Here is a 22,003-nt window from a genome sequence, read left to right on the forward strand (position 1 = left end):
AGAACAACATTTATTTACCATTACTCTACATCCCCATAAAGTCCTACTCTCATGGGCAAAAGCATGTAGAGGGCTGCTCAGAAAATGTAATTCCCCCTCCCTGTGCTGTTCAGGGCAGTTTCACACCTCCCACTAAAACCCTCAGGAACACTTACTTCACAGTTCAGTTTACTTTCTAAATGATTTAAATCATTATCATTCAAAATAAGATACAAGCAACCACATTTTTCTACATTTTTATTGATGCAGTCCTGATGTGTAACTATACATCTTCATTCTGCTGGTAGCTACAATGGCACTTTACTAGGATTGTTTTTGTAGTCAAGAAAAAACAGTCTTCAGAAAACATATTTATAGACACCACTTACTGTATAAGACCAATCACTCTAAACATTGTAAATCACTGGGACTTTTTCCTAAATAGTGCTACTTGAGGAAAAGGTCACACTACTCTCTTTAGATAGAAATTTGTAAAGGCAATTCAATTGAATTCACCTTCCAAAGAAAATAAGAATGTTAAAAATAGCTTCAAGAGTTGATATGACTCATTTAGATCCCAGAAAAATCGATTACTGGCAAAGATATCTACAATTTGATACTGTACTTGGTATTTTCACTAAGACCAAAAGAATGTTTATGAAGTACTGAAATTAAACTTGTACATTGTTCTGAAAGATAAGAATTGCCTTGAATTTTTCTTTCTTAAATTTTTTTTTTTTAATTTTAGGGGGGTTTTATAGCCAAAATTGCACTACCTTCCAAAAATATTGTAGTTATGGGCTAAGTGTTGACATCTGAGGAAAAAAATGCTAAAAGCATGCAACACTGATACCAAGTTTTAGCAGATGACATTTTTAATTGAAAACTGACTCAAAGGATAGTACAAAAGAGTTTCTTCTCCCTAAAGGGATTTTCAGATGCAGGTACAGGAATAATAAGGGGATCTTCTCCAATGTGTGCATCACAATATGCCAATAAATCTGCTGCAGCCTTGGATACCTAATAGAAGAGAAGAGAGAACTACTGTAACACTTAATTCTGGACCAATCTGAATTGCATAAATATTTTTCATAGAACAAATGATAATGGAAGCTATCGTAAAACACGGAGTAGATTGCTTTATCTTTTAAATATTAGACACATCTCTCAATTTGCTCTTCCCAGGCCTAATAATCCTTACACACATTTTATCTAACATAGTGACACAGATGGTATTGATTGATATCATCCACACTGAGCTGTTCCTCTGCATCAGAAGCAGGTCAGGAGCACATAGTCATTAAAACATTTATATGTTAATCACCCATAAGCAATAAGGATTCTTCTTGAAGTGTCTGCTTCTGTAGAGAAACCTGCTTCAGCTCTTACTCCCATTCATTGGTTTTAAGATTTTCCACACACACTCTCCCTACCCTCTGCTCCTCTGGTTGCAAAATAAAAAGTTCTTTAAGCACATGACCATGGGATTAAAAAGAAATAATGAATCAGGAACAAAACTTGAACACCATGTGTCATAGCTCTTATTTAAGTTAAATACTGCTCTTTTCAATGAAGCAAGACTAATGTCTTCTGCTTAGTAAATTACTGTAAGCAGTCCTTTATTCACAGCATTCATTTAAATTTGAGCACTACTTTAATATTTCTAACATAAAATTTTAATATTTCTAAAATAAATAATTCTCAAGTCTCCAAATTCAGAACATGGGTTTATGCTTACTGGAAAGTCTATAAAAATACAAATACATACAAACACAAAAAATGCAGCAATGTGTTGAATATTTGCAATGAAAGCTATTTTGCAGTAAATGAAAAATGAAATATTAAACCTTGTAATTTTTGCAGCTTTGTGCCATAAGAATATTGGTGGCAGTAGGCCATAGTGACTTGTTGATTTTTTTCAAGAATTTAGAAAGTATATACAATTTTTTTTTGTTCTGATCAGTCAGTAAGATATTCACAGCTATCTGTATCTCTTTGCTTTGGTGAATTATTGGGTTTTCAATATTCTGATAGCTGAGAAAATGAATTCTGAAGTTTTTACAAAGAAGTCTTTTCTCTGAGCACTGTGACAGCTTGTCCCTCATCAAACACTGGGATCAGCATGTTTGCACAACTAGAGTGAAGAGAAGAAACAAATGCCATTTCTGGTATTTTTCTATCAGGTGTGTCCTCAGTGTTTGCTTTAAGCTTCCCCACGCCCTGCATGCTTTGACATGAACCCAGCCTATTGTAGGCTTCAGATTAGATCTATGAAGTCAATGGGTATTGAATCAGAATTTGCACGGAATTTGAATGAACTTCTGAAGACAGTTACAGAATTTATTTCTTTATTTTCTTTATTTTTAATTTCTGTATGTCTTTGTTGAATGCTTAAACCTATGGAGTACCTGTGGTTGGAACCTCAGTATAAACTATCCCCCTAAGGGAGGAAATAAGAATGTTAAGGTTATTTCAAATCAGTTTGTCTTTGAATTGGCCTGTAAGACAAAAAGGTGGCAGAGACACTACATATGAACAGAAGGCTCCTGGGCACAGATGAAACAGAAAAATGAAAAAAATCAGAAGAGAGATTCACAAGGACCACTGCTTCTCAAGAAAGAAGCAGGTAAAACAAAAATGTGTTGAAAGTTACAGACCTCAAAGTACAAAGGATTGTAATGATTTTCCTGTAATGATCTTGTTAGTTTCATGCATGGATAAGCAACATCAGCCCAAGTATATTGTTTTTCATTCGATGGAAGAGAAGTACAATTTCAGACCACATTCTTAGGAGGGAGAACCCCAATAATATAATTTCCTGTTTCTCTACATATTACTGTGCTTTGATATGATATAACAAAAAAAACCAGGATGTTTCACTGGTAAAAGCTCAGCATATATTTTTGTGTCTAACTTGTCCTGTAATGCTGGTAAGAATGTTGTGAAGCAGAGTAACACATTCACAGAATCATCTGGGTTGGAAAAGACCTTTGGAATGATCAAGTCCGGCCTTTGACCTAACGCTACCTTGCCAACTAGACCATGGCACTTGGTGCCACATCCAGTCTCTTCTTAACTCCAGGGATAGCAACTCCACCGCCTCCCTGAGCACCCCACTCCAATGCCCCATCACCCCTTTCTGTGAAGAGAAACCCTTCCTTCAATGCCATACTGTATAAGTTACATTTTAGTTTGCTTTAAAACAAACAAATAGTACAATTTATTTAAAAATCAACCTGCAACAAGAAACTGAGGAACATGATCTTTGTCACAAACTAAACCTGTACTAGACCATATATTTTCATCCTTTAAATAAATAAAAGGTTTTGAGAGGAAAAATCCTCCCACTGGGATTACAGTAATCATAAAAAAAAGTGAATTATAACCCTTTCTTCACTAAAAGTAGAGTAACTTAGGCCTGCACAGTGGAATAATGACCATTCACAACAGGGAGTGAAATGAGCTGATCACAGTCCAGGAGCAATGAAAACACGAGTTCCTGGGGCTGTGAGCGGCGTTGGCAAAGCCAGACCTGTGGCCCGAAAAAGAGCAAAATACAATATTGCCTGCAGCAAGTTTCCTGCTCAGTGTCGTTATTGAGCAGTGGTGGAAGGTCTGTGCCCTGAGCAAGGCTCCAGCAGGGATGGCTGCTTTGGCACAGGCAGCACCCAGAGGTGCCCCACGGGCCGTGCTGTACACACGGACGTGCTGATGGTCCCATTGTGCCAGGGAAGGAGTGAAATGGAGCCCAGTCTGTCCTGGCTGTTACTCGCCTTTGGGGTTATTTGTAGCTGAACGTTGTTGGACAGCTTCAAATTAGCTTTTCCTAAGAATTAAAATAAATGCATGGGATTTGAATATTCAAATGAGGCCTACACATTTATCATGTCAGCTTTCCTACGCAATACGGCTTGGTCTGCAAATTCAAAGTAATTTATACATGGTGCAGAAGTGGCTAAAGAAAAAAAATCTGACTCCAGTTTGATTGATGAATTCTATCAGAAAGTTAACATCTCAATTTTAAAAAAGTCTTTTAAGGTGTATGGATTAAAAGATGGAGTATATAGGTATCACACTGACCTCACATTTTGTTGAGTTACTTTTACTTTCACAAAAATACACATCTGGTTATCAAATTAACAATAGGGGGAAAAGAATCCAACAAATCACTCAACCCTGATGCTTTAAAGAATTAGTCTCAGGAGGACTGTGAAATTTTACCATTATATTTCAAAATAGCTGAGGTGATAAAAACTGCCAGAGTTAGTACATCCTATTAGCTGCACTAATAATTATAAGCTTCAGTGACAGGGCAAAATGCTGCAATTACAATGTCTTTGCCTTGTCATGGATGGCAACTAATTACCATCCTAGCTACAACACCCACTCTGCTTATCCTTTACATCTAAAACAAAGACATTCATACACATTTATTGGCACCCTCACTTTTCATCTCCCAACACTATTCAGGACCAGTTAGGAATACTTCCTATCTTCCTTAGGAAAAAGAAAATTGAATGGTAACTGATATGCCAAGGGTCTTAAATGTCAGAGCACTCTTGCTTTTCTGCTTGCAAAGAGAAGTAGTGCTTCGTTCTGAGGACAACTCTGATAAACACCAATACTAACTTTGCTTTCTCAATTTTACTGCTAGCATCTGTAGCAGACACATTATTCTACTAGTCACAAGGCCACTGTTCACCTGATTTACTTTGGTGTTTCCTAGTTTGGAATCTGCGTTTCCAGCTTCCTACTTATTTCTCCTTTATTACTCTAGCTGCTCCTTTGCCAGGTAAGACAGGTTCAGTTATGATCCTTCTGGCATTCTCATAGTTTACAAAAAAAACCCTTCTTCCAGCTGCTGATCAATACACCAATAACTCCATCCTCCTCTTTCGAGTTGTCCTGCTTCTTTCACACCTCAGCAGCGAGTTGTCTTTGTGGAACCTCAGAACCCAGCACTTCTTTGCTGCTCTGACTGGCTAGAGGACTTAACAGGACTTCTTAAATTAGTTGAAAAATCCAGAACACAGTGGGGAGTCAGCAACTATCAACATACTTTTAACTACAGCATTTCAATAGAGTAGACCCAACTCTTGCTGGTTATGGCAGCTACTGTGCATTGGAAACAAAGTGCCTCTGTAGTAGAAAAATAAACTGGAACTTCTGATTTTCCCAGCCAATAACACAGACACCTCTTCCACGTTAGCAGTGTGGTCTTGCCTATTGGGGCAATAACAACTTGGCTACAGCTATTTGCAAAAGAGGGTTTAATAAAATTATTTGGAAAGCCCCAATCTTTTGTTAAATGTCTAACTAGTTTAATCAGATGCAAAACACTAGGAAAAAAAGGAAGTAAGTTCATTTATCTACCTTTACAGTAATGATCTGAGAACTTAAAATCTCCCATTGAAACCACTGGAAAATCTCTTGGTAAAATTTGACTGTGCTGAAACACACATTAACTGATTGAAGATTAAAAAGCCAAGCAGATTTTGAAGGAATAAAAAGCCCATCAACCGCTTCTCACAATCCCTCATATGATTGTTCAGAGAAATTCTAGAAATTAGGGCAATTTGAAAAGTTATATTTGTTTTACGTTAGTGTACGAGCCCTCATAATTCTGAAACCTGCCAGATTTTCTTTGGTGTGTTTTTGGTCCCATTGCTTCAAAAAGTGAAATAATTGCACTTTCAAGCTACCTGTTTTTTAGGTCTGCCACATTTGTAATAACTGTGTTGATTTTAATTAAACTGACTGTAAAAAAAACCTGTGTCTTTCTTGCAGCTATGTCTTTCTTGCACATGTAATTAAGAATGTTGTACACCGAACTAATGGAGCTGTTTGCAAAACTGACTTAATGATGTGGGACACGACAGTTACCACTGCATACAGAGGAGCAAGTTTAGGGCAATCTACTAAGAATCAACAATTTCAAATGCCAGTAAACTGGGCTGTATCTTCCCAACCCTTTCCTCTGCCACCCACACCCTCCCTTGTCAGTTCTGTTCATGCAGCTGCAATATGGCCTGAGCTGGGACTAACCAAGGCAGACCTTCTTTTGCTGCAGGAAGCAAACACCTGTCCCTGTGAACAGGTTATGTGATGAATTTGTGACTTTGTGATGAATTTGTGACTTTGTGACGAATGCTGTGAAATAGAGTAGCTACTTTTGTAAATTCACTGGTCTTACAAGACAATGCTAAAAGCTGCCACAAAACAAAGTGACTGGAATGTCTTTTTTCATATCAGCAAGACTGACCACTCATGTGAATTGCGAATTGCACTAACATTTCTGAATTATAGATACTACTTCTCCAGCTGGTGAGTCTGTGATCTGAGACTATTTTAAAAATCATAACTATATACTACTGTTCCCACGCTGACTATGTGCAGACTTTCAGCACACAGGATGGATGGACAAACAGACTGAGTTAAGACTACATGAAGATTTCGATGTACAACATTTTTAAATTGTCCTACTGACTTAGTAATCTCAGTTACAGTTTGTGACAACTCAGAATTGTTTGTAGAGAACTGGGTAATTTCAATGCATTACTTTTTAAAGATGGAAAGACTAAAAACTTCTTCCTTGTGGGGACTGGATTTTTTATAGAAATAATTATTCCCTATTTTCAGAGGAAGAGAGCAAAAGAAATGAGCATTGCTTTCTTAAAAAGTTCTATGGCATTTTTAGCTTCTAGGTGCTTGATATTTCACAAAATTTTAGCCTAGTGGAAAGCAGAATGACATGCAAGAATGATCCACAGGATTTTTTGGTTAAAAAAACTGAAAAGCTCTGTTTAATAGTGCCTTTAATGATAATATTTAATCCACAAGAGGCATGATGAAACCAAATCTTCACATACAACATGTTATCAAGTGTGAAGAATCATAACTGCACACTGCAATCGTACATGGTTTTTGTGCAATGACATCTGCACTAAAACAAAACAAAGCAAAGCAAAGCAGTTCAGCCTATCTCATCATTATTCAAAAATTTTGCAGTATCTTAAAGACTTATTCCAATTCTTAAAGGAGGAAAACCAAGAAACCATAGCTGCACTTATATTCAGCTACAGGTGACAAAGAAGACCATCTATGCACCTACCAGTTGATTTTAAGCATTTCACAAAATACCACTTTTGACAGATGCAACAGACACTCACACAGAAGCAGACTTGAAGCCAGGCTTTGGAAATCTCTACACTAGAACCTACTAGTTAGTATGTAACTCACAGTACTGAATATTGTTTTATTGCTCAGCACAGATTCTTGATTTCTGCATTATTAAGGGAATTCTGTTCCACGGACTAGTCAGTGAATTCAAAATATCAACAATAAGTCTAAGTTTACCTTTATTCTATCCATGTATGCTTCCATTTTTAATTGCTCCACAGCTTTCCTGGCTTGAGAAATACTGGTTGTACTGTTTGACACTAGTTCCTTCATTTTGTTTTTCCTGGAAGAGATGAAGTTGAGACCATTTAGAGAACAGGTAGCAAATGCAGCAATCACTGAGAGGACAGTTTTCTGAACTCTAACCAGCCCTTGCCCACCACGTCAGCACTGCCAGGCTGTTGGTCACGAACACAAAGCAGACACCATTTATTTCTCTTCTCTTGCAGTTTATTGCATTGCATATTTGCATCCTCGGTCACCAGCATTCCGCCTGAATCCTGCAAATGACATACAAAGGCAGAGCACACGGCCATGACTTCAGCGTGAGAATGGTTGCCCTGGTTCACGTTGCCAACGCAGAGCAGCTGCTCACAAACAGACTTTGCAGGCATTGCACAGTTTGGCTCTGCGCCCCAGTTACACCTAGAAACATCAAAATAAGCTCAGAAGTGTGTGCAGTGGAAATTCATGCCACACCACTCTCACCAAGCATCAGGGAGAAATTTTAAGATAGAGTCAGAATGCTGACCATTGATAAAAGAAGTTTAGAAATGAAGTAACAGATTTAGAAGAAATAATGCAGAGGTTTCCAACTTTTTGCTTAGACACCCCAGCAAAGTCTAAAGATGACTAAAGCCAGTACAGTGTGTTGTCCAGCACAGGATGCTTTATTTTTTAAGAGATCTGCAGCTCTTAGGAAGGAACATCTAGGTAAGGTTTGGCAGCCTTTGGTTCTGTTGCACTGCTCCTACCTGAGGAGGGAGGGATTAAATCTGAGGGATTAAATCAGCCCAATATCCAGCAGTCCTCAGCATCCAGACCTTGACTAAGTTACAGTATCTGTGCCAGAGGTGGTCTGCAGGTTAGACCCCCTTGTGCTGACACCTCTACGCAGCACTGACCCAGCACAAGGAACAGTCACTGCTTTGGAGTCACTGGAGGTTGGACTAAGGCCACATGGAAAGATGATGGGATACAGATGACCCAGACAGGTCCCAGACTGGCTGTACTACCCAGTAAGACTGGATGCTGAGGTTTCAGCCAGGCAACATTCCCCCGTGGTCCTTACCACAAGGGCTCCCTGCAGCCAGGTTAGTCTGGCACCAAGCCTCAGAAACCAATACAAAGTTCAGGAAAATACAAAGGACACGGAGCGTGAGAGGCAGATGGGACACAGGAGAAAAACACACACACACACACACACACACACAAGGAGGCATTTTGCACTGCTGCCAAAGCAGTTTTAGGCTCAGGACCTTCAAAATGAATACTTCCAGCCTATTTCTGGATAAGAAGCAAAGACCTAGAACCACACAAACTTCCCTTCTTGAACCTTGATAGCTTACCTGATCCAGTCCCTGGAGTGAAAGATACAAACAGAAATAAAGTAGGGCACTGGAAATGCTCTTATAAAAAAAAAACTGTATGTACAGTGAATGCCCCTGTTAGACTCAAGGGAAGTACACAATCCATAGTACAGAAAGAATGGAGGGATAATTTTTTAACTACTTTGATTTTGCAAAACACAAATGCTCAGAGACAAGGCAAAGACAGTTGTTTCTTCTCACAGCCTGGTATGGAACAAACTGTTTCTAAAAATCAGTAACCTGTGCTGTAATACAAATGCCATGGTGAGCCATGCTCAACACTAATTTGAAGAAACAATAAAATATTTTTCTTTCAGGTCTAGTATAAGTCAGGGTAGGGAAATGCTACTTTAAAATATATTAAAACAAAACAAACAAAACAAGAGCTTTAGGATGTGCCAAGACAAAGAACAGGTTTTCTGCATATACTTGTGTCATTTGAATGGAACACAAGCTTCCCCCTTGCGTGCTCTGATGAAATAAAATCGTGTCAGAACACAGCAGGTTCTTTGTCTTCATCTTTGTTTACAATTTTTTATCTCATATTCCTTACAAGGCACTTGACTGAATACATGTGGAGGAACTGGCTTTGCATAAAATGCCACGTACTGAACGAAAATCCACAACCAAGCCACAGCCTCCAATCTATTCCGAGATGTGTTTTGACTTGCAGTGGAAAGTCAAGCAGCAGAAAGGGTACAAGACATTCACAAAAGGAGAAGGCTCTGAATTACAGCTCATCTGTGGACTTTTTGTTTGACTCAACCTCCTCACTTTTAAGTACCAACCTATCAATAAAAATTAGAATAAACACATTTAGCTTTGTTTACAAAATTATACCCCCACAAGAGCGAATAATTTAAATTTTATCATCTCCACAGCTACCTTACTAGTGATCATGAAGTCAAAAATGTCAAAGCTAAATCAAGTCAGAGGCCTTTCTGCATTTGCCACCAACGTTTAAATTAAACTGAATTAAGCAACTGCAACTCCCTGAACAGCCCAGAGAATTCCAGATCTCCCACACTTTTCTGGCAATTCACTCACTCATACTGTAAAAGCTATAAACATTGGAGTTAGACAGTTTGAACTGTCACTAGCTACAACAGTGTTGGCAAGAGCAGTGTTCATAGCACTTCCAGCCAGTGTTTAAGCATTTACAGAATAAGGACAGAGTTAAGTCCATAGTAGAATTTTGAAAAGGCTATTAAGCATAAAAATGCTTCTAAAAATTCAAACCATGTTTCAAAAGCAGTGCCACAAAGATAATATATCCTTACCTACATTCTGAAACACCAAATAGGAAAATTTAAAAAAGAAAATATTTATCTTGACTAGTAAAGCATTTCACAGTATCAAAAAACAACCAGAATATGAGGCTTTATAAAAAAACAAACTTTAAAACTAAAAAAAAATGTCTGGCACTAGGCATTTCAGACACGGGAGAAAATTTTCACTTATCCCCACCAAGAGGTTTGCTTATGCTCTGAAGCACAAACATTTGTTCTGTTCCAAATCCTGCTCCAACCTTGGCCTTTACATACATTTAAATAGTTAACTACTATATTTCTGGAAGTGTTTAGCATCCATTTAATTTTCTACAGACAGGTATGGTTCCATAAATTTGTGAGGCTGACTTCTCCTCACATACCAAGCTACATATACCTCTACCTTCTCTCACTCTCTGCAAACACAGTACTTATCTTTGCATCATTTAAGGCCCCGTTACATAGGGTGTGAGGTTGACAAAGAGAATTGTACCCACTTTCAAACCAGGCTGTGATAATGATCCTTGCTGCAGACAAAACTTTGTATGACACTTGATTCTGTTCTCCTTAGGACCTATGATAATAACCTTAAGCTTAATAGTCTTTAATGAAATAAAATTGTTACTTAGAAATACAAGTCTGGAGAGAACAGAAATTTTAATTACAAGAGAATCTATTACACACCCATCCCCTGGAATGAGGAAGCCTCTCCTTCAAACACCCTCTCAAAGGATGTGTTTCATCTGAGGCTGCAGCCTGACAAAAGGATCTGATCCTCTCTCTTAAGATGACTCCTCCAAAACTGTCCAAGTATTCTCTAGGCCTTTAGTCCCACAGGAAGGCACAGTCATCTTTATATTGTACCTGGGTGACCAGTCTGCAGGATCATGGAATGGTTTGTGTTGGAAGGCACCTTTAAAGATCACCTGGTTCGAGGCAATGCAACGTTCCCGCAATGAGCAGGAACATCTGCTGGAACAAATTGCTCAGGGCCCTATCCAAGCTGGCCTGGAATGTTTCCAGGGATGGGGCATCCACCGCTTCTCTGGGTAACCTGTTACAGTGTTTCACCACACTTGTGGCAAAGTGTTTTCCTTATGTCTAGTCTGAAACAACCCTCTTTCAGTTTAAAATCATTACCTTTTGTTGTTTCACAACTTCTGTCCCAGTTTTTCTTTTGAGCATCTTTTTATTACTGAAAGGCTGCAGTAAGTTTCCCCGGAGTCTTTGCTTCCCTAGGATGAACAATTCCAGCTCTTTCAGATATTCCTCATATGAGAGGTGCTCCAGCTCCTTGATATCCTGGTGTCCCTCTCCCGGCCTCACTCCAACGGGTCAATGTCCTTTCCATGCTGGGGACCCCAGAGCTGGGTGCAGTGTGGATGCAGTGCCACGAGAGCTGAGTAGAGGGGCAGAATCACCTCCCTTGACCTGCTGACCACATTGCTTTTGATGTTTAAAAGGAGCAGCTTCTCCCCATCATTTGAATTACCTAAAACCCCTGGAACCAGAAATTCTCTGCTGGGTTTGCTGCTGCTCATTCCTGGCTGTTTTTAGGTTGGATCAATACAGGCCCTGATAATCCCTGTAGTTACAGTCACTGTGCTAACGAGCAGCCTACACACAGCCTGCCTGTCACGGCTGCAGCCAGCAGACCTGGATTGTACCGAGCTCATTTATCCAGCGTGTTTTTGTGCACACACCGAGTTCATTGACCTGGTCTCTATTGACTCTTTTCTTTTAGGGGAACAGCGGCTGGGCTAACCAAGAGCAGTGACAGCAGCTACACAGCCTTTTTTAGCCAAACAGTTTCTGCTGACTGGCACCCCACACCAGACAGCCCTTTCCTAAAGCATCACTCCTGAAAGCTGCGCAGCGACAGCCTCCCAGCCAGCTGCATTTTCTGGCGTTTTGTTTTGTTTACCTTACCTCGTCCTTTTTCTGGGTGCACATAACTCGTGTGTGCTGAAGTTCTTCATTTCCCAGGTTCCTAAAAATGCTTGTGAAGAGCAGCTTTTCCTTTTTTGTTTTACAATGAATGATTGTACCCAACAGCACTTCAAAGGCAAATTTATCTTATTATAATGCATAAAGCTGCATAAAGATTTGCAGGTATAGCTTGATGCTGCATTGGGGTAAGGAGTGCAACCTTTGCTTACTAAACATTATAAATACTTGTTAGTAAAATACAGAAAAAGTCTAAAAACTTGAGTAACATAGAAGCAAAATGGAATTTTCAAGCTCTTCAGGATGGATTTCTACAAGAAACAGGGATGAAAAGCTGCATTTTCCCCCCCCCTCTAGCTCCAAGTACAATCTTACCATGCCATACCATAAAAGTGACCTCTGGAACTCAATCTAAAGAGCCCTATACCTAACTGCTGCCTTAACCTAGAGTTATGGACCTGAAATTACTAGATTAGAAAACCTGGGGTTGACAACTCCAAAGAACACCTTCCACTCAAGCTCTGTACTTTGTGGACCACACAGCCCAAAAGGAAAGTTAACCCAATCAATCATTCAACTAAGTCCCAGTGATATTAGCGGGAATCATCCCTGGATAATGACCTGCAAATCACATCCTACATTGAGGAAAGATCACCACATTTAATAATCCTCTTGCAGGAACGTAAACACCAAAATTTACAGCCTCACAGCTGTTCGATGCCAAACTGGTATACCAAAGAAATTAAAAGAAAAAAAAAAAAAAGAAAGAAAAATAAATGGAAAGAAACTCAACTCCCCCTGCTATCTCAGTTCTTTCTCTGAGATTTACAGCAACTGATGTAGCTCTGTAAAGAGAGAGGCAGGGTAAGGAATCCTTTTCTTTCTCTATCTCGTGGCTGCACAAAGAAATACAAGAAAATTACTGCAGCTTTTTACTCCATCTCCTGAGGAGAAGCTTAGTAGTACAAGCAGAAATTATTACATTAAAGGCAAGAACTATTGCTCACAATAATGAAAGAATGCAATATTAATATCATAAATGTGGTGGTGACTTTGAAAACAACTTCGCCTCATGTAACTGCAAATCAGCGAAACTCCAACAGCTTAGTTCTTGTCTAACATATCCAGTACTATATCCAGTCCAATTGTCAAGTTCCAAAAATTCTTGCCATCACACCCAAATTTTTACTCAAAATTATAATCTTGCTTCTCAACATTAAAAAAAATCAAAGAAAAAAATGGCTGAACTAATGTGATATTTCCCAAGGACAATCTTTTTGTGCAATATTATTTATGATCAGCATACAGGTTATGTGAACATATAGCCCAGCAAACCATCAGAGATTTCCAAAGTCTGAGGCAGAAAGATTTTTCCTGGCTACTGTTTTATCTCTTTAGCTAATTTTGAAAGATAGCTGTGAGCTTTCAAAGAAATACACAGGACATTTTGATCATTCCTCTTAAACCCCGCTTAAAAGCATTTGAACAGAATTGTAACCTACAATGTAGGGAGAGCTTCTCCGGGGAGCTCGGCACTGCATTACCTGCAGGGCAGAAGCGTTTTTTAAGTTGTAATTCCGAGTTTTCTGTCTCACTGCGCTGCACTAATGGCTCTGCTGTGCAGCAGCTCCCAGCAGCCAGCACACATCAGTGATTACCGCCAGCAGCAGCCGGGCAGCGAGAGCTATTCCTCCGTCAGCGCCAGCCAGCCAGCAGGAAAAGCGGCCACTTCCTTGAGCCTTCGCCCCAGGCAGAGACGGAGGAGGAAGGAGCACGCCGGCAGAGACCCCCTCCCCGCCGCCCGCGGGATACCTGGCTCGGGGCGGGCTCTCCGGAGAAGGATGCTCCCCGCCGGTGCCGGCGACGACGGAGCCCAAAGCCCGACGCCGACTCCTGCGGATAACCGGGAAACTCCGGCTCGCGCGGCCGCCGCCGGTCCTTGCCCACCCGCAGCAGCCCACGGGACCACCGGGATGCCGGGCGGAGCGGCCAAGGGATTCCCAGGACACAGCGCCGACCGCCGCGCCGGAGAAAGCCCCGCGGAAAGCCCGACCCGCCCTGCGCTGGGCGCCCCTCCCGGCACCTTCTCCCGCCCGGGCTCCCGGGCACTCCCTCCCTCCCTCCCTCCCTCCCCGTGCGGGCGCGGAGGCTGCGGGCAGCCCGGCCGTGGCACATGGCGCGGCGGGGCGGGGCGGCCGCGGCCCCCGGTGCCGCCGCCCTCACGCTCCGCCTGCCTCTGTCCCTCCCGATTCCTGCTGCAGCCGCCTCCTGCCCCGGCTCCAGCCGGCGCTAGGGATCAAGCGATCGTCCAGGTATTCTCAAACAGAATCACAGAGCACAGAAAGAAAATCAATTAGGTTGGAAAAGACCTCTGAGATCATCGAGTCCAACCTTTGATCGAATACCACTCTCAGCTAGACCGTGGCGATCAGTGCCATATCCAGTCTTCCCTTAAACACATCCAGGAACAGTGACTCCAGCACGTCCCTGAGCAATCCATTCCAAAGTTTAATCACCATTTACATGAAGAAATTCCTCTTACTGTCGAAACTGAACTTCTCCTGGTACGGCTTGAGGCCATTCCCTCTCATCCAGTCACTTGTGACCTAGAAGAAGAGACCAGCTCCCACCTGGCTACAGCCTCCTTTCCCATGTAGAGAACGCTAAGGTCTCCCGAGTTTCCTTTTCTCCAGGCTAAACATCCCCAGCCCCTGCAGCCGCTCTTCACAGGACTTGAATTCCCTTCACCAAGTTAATTTGCCTTCTCTGGACAAGCTCCAACACCTCAGCATCCTTCCTGAATAGAGGGGCCCAAATCAAGGTGCAGCCTCACCTTGAGTAGCCTCACCAGCGCTGTGCACAGTACTGTCACTGTCCTGGCCACACTGTTGCTGATCCAGGCCAGGATGCCATCTCAGCCACCTGGGCACAGCTGGCTCATGTTCAGCTGAGTGCTGACCAGCATCTCCACAACCTTTTCCACTGGGCCACTTCCCAGCCACTCTGCCCCAGCCCGTAGCATGGCACCTCAACAGCAAAGCCCAAACGGCACTGGGGTTTGGGGTGAGAGCCCACAGTGCCCTCTCACACCAAAAACCAGAAGGGTGATGTAAAAGCCAGCCAAGAGGAATGGAACTGCTGTGGGAGAGCAGTTAGACTCACCTTGTTAAGTAAGGCTAGTATGTCAGAAGAACACAATTCAGCTTCATAGATCAATTTTTATATGCTTCTCCCTATAAAAGCTGTATGGTTCAGCAGCATTTAAAAGTGCCAATTAACATCTTTAGCTGAAAATTTTGTCAGCTGCGATAACCCATTGGCAGGATCACCAGTCTTATTAATTTTCTCCCCAGTAAGATGCCCATTCCCTCTAGAGGGGTGTATGTTTTCTCCTACCTGCCCTCAGCACATTTTCTCATTCCATCATAATGGAGCAGAATTCCCAAGTAACATTTGTTTTCTGTATGGAAGAGAACAAGGAAGAGTCCTATTTCTAAATGTGCTTTGGAGCAAGGGCAGCCTCTTCTGAGATGGAGTCAATGGCTTTTGGGGTAGTGGCTTGGCAGAAGGTGATGCAACAGGAAGAAGGTAAACATCACTAAATATGATTAGGTAAGTTCACAAGCTTCCCATAACTAGCATTCCAGAAACTGATAGAGACTTCACTGGCCTATGCTGCTGCTCTTTCATTCATGTTCAGCCACATCATCAATCTACAAAAGGCCCCATTCCACACACAAGGGATTTACATGCTGTTAGGCAAAGAGCATGTTAGATAGTTCTAATCATGAGGCCATTGTCATCAGAATATTTTTACCACTGGAGTCTAACAATTTTATTACTTAAACTAAAATATAAAGGTGGGAAATAGATTTTTTAAAAACGTATTTTCATCATATATTACACAGCTATTTCTTTTAAATTGCCTTCTTTTAAATCTGCAAACTCTTAACCTTCCACCACAATCAGGAGTCTCCCCTACAGGTTCTGAAAACAATACCCATATAGCCAACAAAAATTTCCATTCCTTAAATTTACATGAACTTGGCCCTAATGAGTCTTACATGGGCTTCAGTCAATTGCATTAGAGAATAAGGATTTAATTGTTTTTTTCCCTGGGAATGCTAGCTTAAAGCTGGAAACCGTAAGCAAGCTCCCATTTTACTCAACTACATTCTGCTGTGTAGTCCAGAATAGTTTAGGGGCCTAATCAGAGCAGCCACATTTCATTTTTAATCATTTTTCAAAATTATGAAATACACAACAGAGCCTATTACAGAAACTCCAATGCAAAATCGGTGCCTTTCTGACCCCACTCCAGAGCAGTAATGGCAAATAAATCTCCAAACAGCAGTCATTTGTCAGTAGTTTGCAACTTAATACAGCTGCAAATTGAAAAAAAGGTGTCTGTATGTACAGAGGCTTAAATATTCCAGTTGATATTTTTCAAGCCAAGCAGAGCTTTTAAATAGTAATTGTTTGATTGTTTTCATGAGAGAGTAGCAGCATAAGAAGTGTGACTTCCCTTTTCATGTGCAAGGAAGAAAACCCAACATAGCTTTAAGGAAAAGGAGGCATGAAGAAATTAAAAGGTAAACTAAAAATTTGTTAGTAGCAAGCCAGGTGATATTTCCCCCACCGTTCCATTGTTATATTTTTTACTATTGTGTTTTTGCCTAATTCAGTTCAGGCTTTTGTCTAAGCAGTGGATCTCTAAATGCAAGATCAGGGTTCCCTTTCAGTAATGGGTTGGAGACTCCCTCTCCCACCACAAGTGAATACCCAGCTATTGCCTCCCCTTCCCCTTTCTCACCATGTCTCTCTCCACTATCAGAGTATAAAGGTTGGGATTTACCACAGGATCCTGCAATCAGGTAGACAGGCCTTGCCCCATGAACATCTCCCAGACTCTGGCTGGCAGCAGAAAGAGCCTCACGTCCTTTCAGATGCCTCCCCGAGATCCCAGTCTTCCAATTTCCACCTGTCTTTCTGAGAATCCAAAGAGAATTTGCTTTTCTGCCTTTGCTGCTCAGACAGGTTTTCAGTAAGAAGTCAGATGGAAGGAAGGGGAATGTCTCTGCTTTCAGAGCCATCATTTCATCCAAATTCTAGTCATCCATCCTATGGGAAGGAAGGACACATGCACACATGTGCAAAGTGATATAGATAGCTTCCCACTTCCATCTTACACTCACCACCTTCAGTTTGACAGACACAGGATGTAGTCCATAAATGGAACTTTTCCACTTGATGATTTTTAAAATATGAAAGACAAGGGAATCAGCAGAAACTGATCTGGAGCAAGACATGAAAGATTCCCTAAAAGAAGAAAGTTGCAACTAAGCTGAAAACATGTTTCTAATTATCTCAAAATGGTTTGATACAAAGATCTGTTTATTACCCAACAATGTGACAGTATATATACAAATACAGTGTGGAATGTGACATTTACAGGAAATTTAAGTACATCATGCACAGACACTATTGCAATGTTATTTTAATAGTTCCAGAATATTAAGCTGAATAAATATTCCTTGCTTCAAAAATCATTTTTACTTTTACATAAAAATATATAATATTGCACTCTTTACAAGGCCAGCAGGTTTGCATATTGGTTGTAAGTGGAATTCTACTTTATAAAAAAATAAGCCTTTGTGAGCAATACCCCAAAACAGGGAGCACAAAAGCACCCCAAAACCACAATGTTTGTCTTTTTTCTCTTAAACAAAGCACATCACATCAACACGAGCCAGGAAGCTTTTCAGTTGGTACTTGGACCTTACATTAACATTTAGACTGAGGAAAAATATGACTAAAGCCATCCCATACAATGCTGCTACAATAATATGCAGTTTAAAACTCAATCCATACAGTATGCAGCCACTTGCTTGATTGAACCAACGATGAGCCTTTGTGTCATGAGCTATGAGAACATTTTTCTCAAGTTTTTCTAGTTGGAAAGTTCTTAAACTGGGAAGTCTCAAGAGTTTCTGAAGACTATTTGGAATTTTCAAAAGAAATGTAAAGATTGCTTTTTTGTGTGTGTGTGTGTGTGTGTGTGTGTGTGTGTGTGTGTGACCTTTGTCACAACCTGACAACTTTATGTGAAGTGTTCTGAAAGCAGGTGAGCCTTAAACATGAGAAGACACAGCAGTTTGAATGGCAATAGCAGAACATGTCAGTGATAAAAAAGCAAAGCAATTTAAAAGGAGAATGTGACTACGTCAGCCTTGCGTAGCATTCTTGCTTTACCATTTGCATGACTAGTAGGCACTCAGTCATGGTGCCACGTTTAGAGGTCTTCAAATCCATCAACTGAAATACTAATTTGTCATGTGGCCTAAGATTTCAAATTTGTTAAGCTATTCACAACAGAGGCTTATTTTTTCCCCCTCATAAAATAGCACCCAGGAATACACAACAAATTTGCACAGTGTATCTGTGTGAACCTTTCCAAATAATCTGATGCTTATGAACATTGATTATTCAAGCAGTTAGATTCAAACATTTTACAGTGCATTGAACCTCAATGACACTAGAACAGGAGCACATCTGTTCCTTCTTAACACCTCCTTTTAGAGCTCTGGAAGATAAGCTGTGTGTGTACATAATAGATGTTCTGCCACAGAACTGTGATAGCCAACTAGCACAAAGTTAGGGAGTTCACACTGCATTGTGATCTAACCACTGTTTCATGATGCCATGAGGGGTCTACCCATCACTAAGACAAATATTTTATTGTTGTCTGTTGCAAAGACTATTACAGTAACAGAGAAGATGGCAAAAATTACAAATATAAACATAGCAGAAATTCTATTTTTAGCATTACAATGCCATAAGATGGTGCAAAAAGCACCTACTAAGTTCTTTGCTTCTCAAAAAAAGCAATTTTAAGTGGTCGTTGATTTTTAAGTTTTGGATTGCTTATCCCAGAGCTAACCATACCACACTCAACTAATCAGATATACATATGCTGACATTTGAATAGATATTTACAGAACTTGATGCTGCTGATATTTTACATACTAAGAGGGGGAATAAGCATAATCGATTTTTTTAAATACTTCTGTCCAATAAGTGATTTAAAAAAAATACCACTGGTGTTTTATATTGCAGCATTGAGCATTTCTTAGTTGCTTTGCTGGCATTGGATAATATGACCAGAGCTTCCTGCTGACCTGGATATGCTTCAAGTTTGTGCATGTACATATGCAGTCTTACAACCACCTTAGGCTGCTCTTTTTAAAAAAACCCCACCGATTCAGTCATTCTAGAGACATTCAAAGTACTTCAAAGTCCAGTTACTAAGAGCTCCTGTAGCCTATTTGGACTAAAGTGCATCAGAGACACGAGTTAGCAGCAGGCCCTGCTGTCACCCAGCCGCGTAGCTGCTGAGGAAGGAGTAGAACATGGGCAGCTTCAAGCGCTGCTGGTCCTTGCGGCACCAGGCGATGACATTCCCATCGCTGTTAGCCGTGAACAAGTGATGGCCGTCGCAGGAAAACGTAAGGCTGCAAAACAAGGAGACAGTCTATCTTTATACCAAATGTGGCTATTTATAATGCTAGGAGACATTAAAAGCCCATGAGAGTTCAGCCAACAGAGATGAGCTGTCAGGGGAGGCCCAGTGCCTATGCTAACACAGCAATGTGTTTGCATATGTCTGCTTATCCACTTGTACCCAAACAGGCTGAACTGCAGCTTTGGCCAGCACTTCAACATCCCCTCCAGTTTAATACTCATTTCTTTGCAGTGTCACAGCAAAGAGCAGGATTAGCAGCAAAATCCTACCCTCTTCCCTTCAGTTTCTGAAAGGAAAGATTTTCTGCAACAGAGCTCAGTGCCCTCTGAACTTGCATTGCTGACAAAGGCAGAAACGAAATCCATTAGATTTCATGGTACAGCACTGGACTTTTGTTCAGATGGGTATTTTTTGAGCTGTAACAGGGCTAGTAAAGCCCTCCAGTCATGCCATGAGTAATGTTAGAGAGCATGAAGGTCAGCCTCCATTTACTGCCACATTTAAGCAGGAAACTTTAAATTATTCAATAGCTACTAAATCGTTATCTACAAGCTTTGTGAAATATGCTGCTTAAAGGAGGTAACAAAGACAATAACTGCTACCAGACAATCTTTTTCATTTCTAAAAAAAATGGTAGTCTGGATTTTAAACGGTATTTTAACAACAGTCAAAACAAAATTTTTCAAAGTAATTTGTTACTACGCTAACATTAAGATAAAATTTTGGCATAACTCTAAGACCTTTTGCAGACTACTGTACCACTGGGGATATCAAAGAGTCAATCCTTTGACCACTTTCTGAAAACACTTTGGCAAGGGAACTCTGCTCATCTAAATCAAGGGGACTCGGAGAAAACTAACTAAACAAGCACTCCAAAATGGCAGCTTCCAGGCTACTCTGAATTTGCCTCTTTCTCCATTTCCCTCCACCATCCGAAAAAATGGAAACGGCAGTATTTTCATTTAATTTTGAGGAAGAAAAACTGTATATTTAAGTCTGGCATAGTTAAGGTTATCTTGTTTTAACACAGATTCTGAGGAAAAATACTAAATTTAAAAATGAGAGGAGTAATTATTGTTCAGTTTTCAAGGGAATCCTGCTAATTTCCATCTGCCAGCAGCAGAACGTAGTTATTACTGTCATTACCAATACAGTACACTTGTGCTCACTTTGCTTTCATGAATAATTAGTAGGTTTGCATTGCTCTTTTTAGGCATGGGTGTTTACCTCCTATTTTCATGTTCAATACTAGAGACTATTTTGTTGTGGTTTTGTTTGTTGGTTTGGGTTTTTTTTCCTAAAGATAAAAATGCATTCATTGCAGACTTAAGATCCTTTTACCTTACAATAGGTTTGGCTGACTTCGAAAATGTTATTTCGCGTACCGGCTTCAAATCCCACGTACTCCACAGTCTGAAAGAAAGAGCCAGTTTTCTTCACACTTGCTTTTACAAATACTTCAGTGATAAACAATCTATTTAGCAACTGCTAAGACTGGGAGCTGAGTAACAGCTTGTCCACCTTCTTTAAAGCCAAATACCAGCATGATGTTTGGCTACATGCTCTCAAACTGTGAGCCTAAGTGATAGAGCATTTTAATAAATAAAAATTTCAAATGCTCACCTTACAACCCCATTTTCAAGGCCCCCTGCAATCACATTGACAGACACACCTTCAGGCTGGTTAGAGAAAGCAACAGAGCAAATACTTTCCCTGCAGTGCACGTGTCCAACAAGATCACCATTAACTGTCCAAAGTCTCAAATCACTGCCTCCTCCAACTGTAACAGAACATAGCACGGGAGTATTAAGAAAATAAATCTCGATCACAGTTAAGTCGATAATATTTAAATATTCCATGGTAAAGAATTCAACTTCTTGAGAGTTCATAAGGTTTAAATGACTGAGTAATGTCTGCAATTACTTCTCTCTGAGACAGGAAGCACACAAACCACCAAGCCACTGCAGTGATTTAGAAGCCATCACATCCTATTTATGGAACATTTTACTTACAAAGCACTACGTGAATTTACTTTTAATGACCAATTTTCACACACTAACAGGGAAGGCACTAAGATGGAATTCATACTAGCTATCTAAGCAGTTGGTTCTCATACCTTAGCTTGCATTTTAAGCAAAATACTTAAATAGCAAGCACAGTTCTCTTACCTGGTTATCTGGCATTATTTGATTGTATCAACAAACTAACAACCCAATTACTGCTTTTGTCTTGAAAGGAATTGTCTTAAAAGGAAATATAATGCCCATTATACTAATTAACAAACAAAATGCTTTGCAGAAAAAAAATATTTTGTGAGCTATAGAAATGGACTTGAAAGTCTCCAAATGAGTAAAAAAATCTACATATTTTTTGAAACTGCCGCAATAACATCCCCTTGTCCTTTAATACCCCTTGCCTGTGCTCTGTCATACATGGTACTCCCCCGAAGAATTGTACTTTTGACAAAAAAATCTCTATCAAAATGAAAGAAGCCCACATCACAAAATGGGAGTCTCCTA

General features: G+C 40.4%; 2 protein-coding genes across 6 annotated transcripts in view; both read right to left on the minus strand.

Moving 5' to 3' along the window:
- Positions 1-224: 224 nt before the first annotated feature.
- Positions 225-13,979, minus strand: GNG4 (G protein subunit gamma 4). Of its 3 annotated transcripts, XM_059841641.1 has the most exons (4): positions 13,775-13,901; positions 13,465-13,506; positions 7,336-7,441; positions 225-999 (listed from the first exon to the last, which is right to left on the minus strand). In XM_059841641.1, exons 3-4 carry the CDS (start codon positions 7,429-7,431, stop codon positions 871-873), a joined length of 225 nt encoding a protein of 74 aa, XP_059697624.1. In that variant the 5' UTR covers positions 7,432-7,441; positions 13,465-13,506; positions 13,775-13,901; the 3' UTR covers positions 225-870. The 3 variants fall into 3 exon arrangements, with proteins under 3 accessions (XP_059697624.1, XP_059697625.1, XP_059697623.1); XM_059841642.1 differs by lacking the exon at positions 13,465-13,506 and having other exon boundaries at positions 13,775-13,979; XM_059841640.1 differs by lacking the exons at positions 13,465-13,506; positions 13,775-13,901 and adding an exon at positions 13,507-13,725.
- A 3,359-nt stretch (positions 13,980-17,338) lies between these two features.
- Positions 17,339-22,003, minus strand: part of LYST (lysosomal trafficking regulator) — a 77,387-nt gene continuing 72,722 nt past the window's right edge. For 2 of the 3 annotated variants that reach the window (XM_059841643.1, XM_059841644.1), the window contains exons 51-53: positions 21,108-21,264; positions 20,826-20,897; positions 17,339-19,473 (exon numbers count right to left, since the gene is read on the minus strand). In XM_059841643.1, the coding sequence (XP_059697626.1) occupies positions 19,335-19,473; positions 20,826-20,897; positions 21,108-21,264 (368 nt within the window). In that variant the 3' untranslated portion in view covers positions 17,339-19,334. The remainder of the gene's footprint in view (positions 19,474-20,825; positions 20,898-21,107; positions 21,265-22,003) is intronic. The other variant, XM_059841646.1, reaches the window with a different exon arrangement.

The sequence above is a fragment of the Haemorhous mexicanus genome, chromosome 3 (assembly GCF_027477595.1).
Source record: "Haemorhous mexicanus isolate bHaeMex1 chromosome 3, bHaeMex1.pri, whole genome shotgun sequence".
Classification (NCBI taxonomy): domain Eukaryota; kingdom Metazoa; phylum Chordata; class Aves; order Passeriformes; family Fringillidae; genus Haemorhous; species Haemorhous mexicanus.

What these genes read in the sequence shown, in the direction of transcription:
- GNG4 (XM_059841642.1), bottom strand. Translation starts at nt 7,431, where the DNA reads ATGAAGGAACTAGTGTCAAACAGTACAACCAGTATTTCTCAAGCCAGG. An exon ending in CATACATGGATAGAATAAAG is followed by an intron (nt 1,000 to 7,335) that starts GTAAACTTAGAC and finishes CTCTTCTATTAG; the next exon opens with GTATCCAAGGCTGCAGCAGA.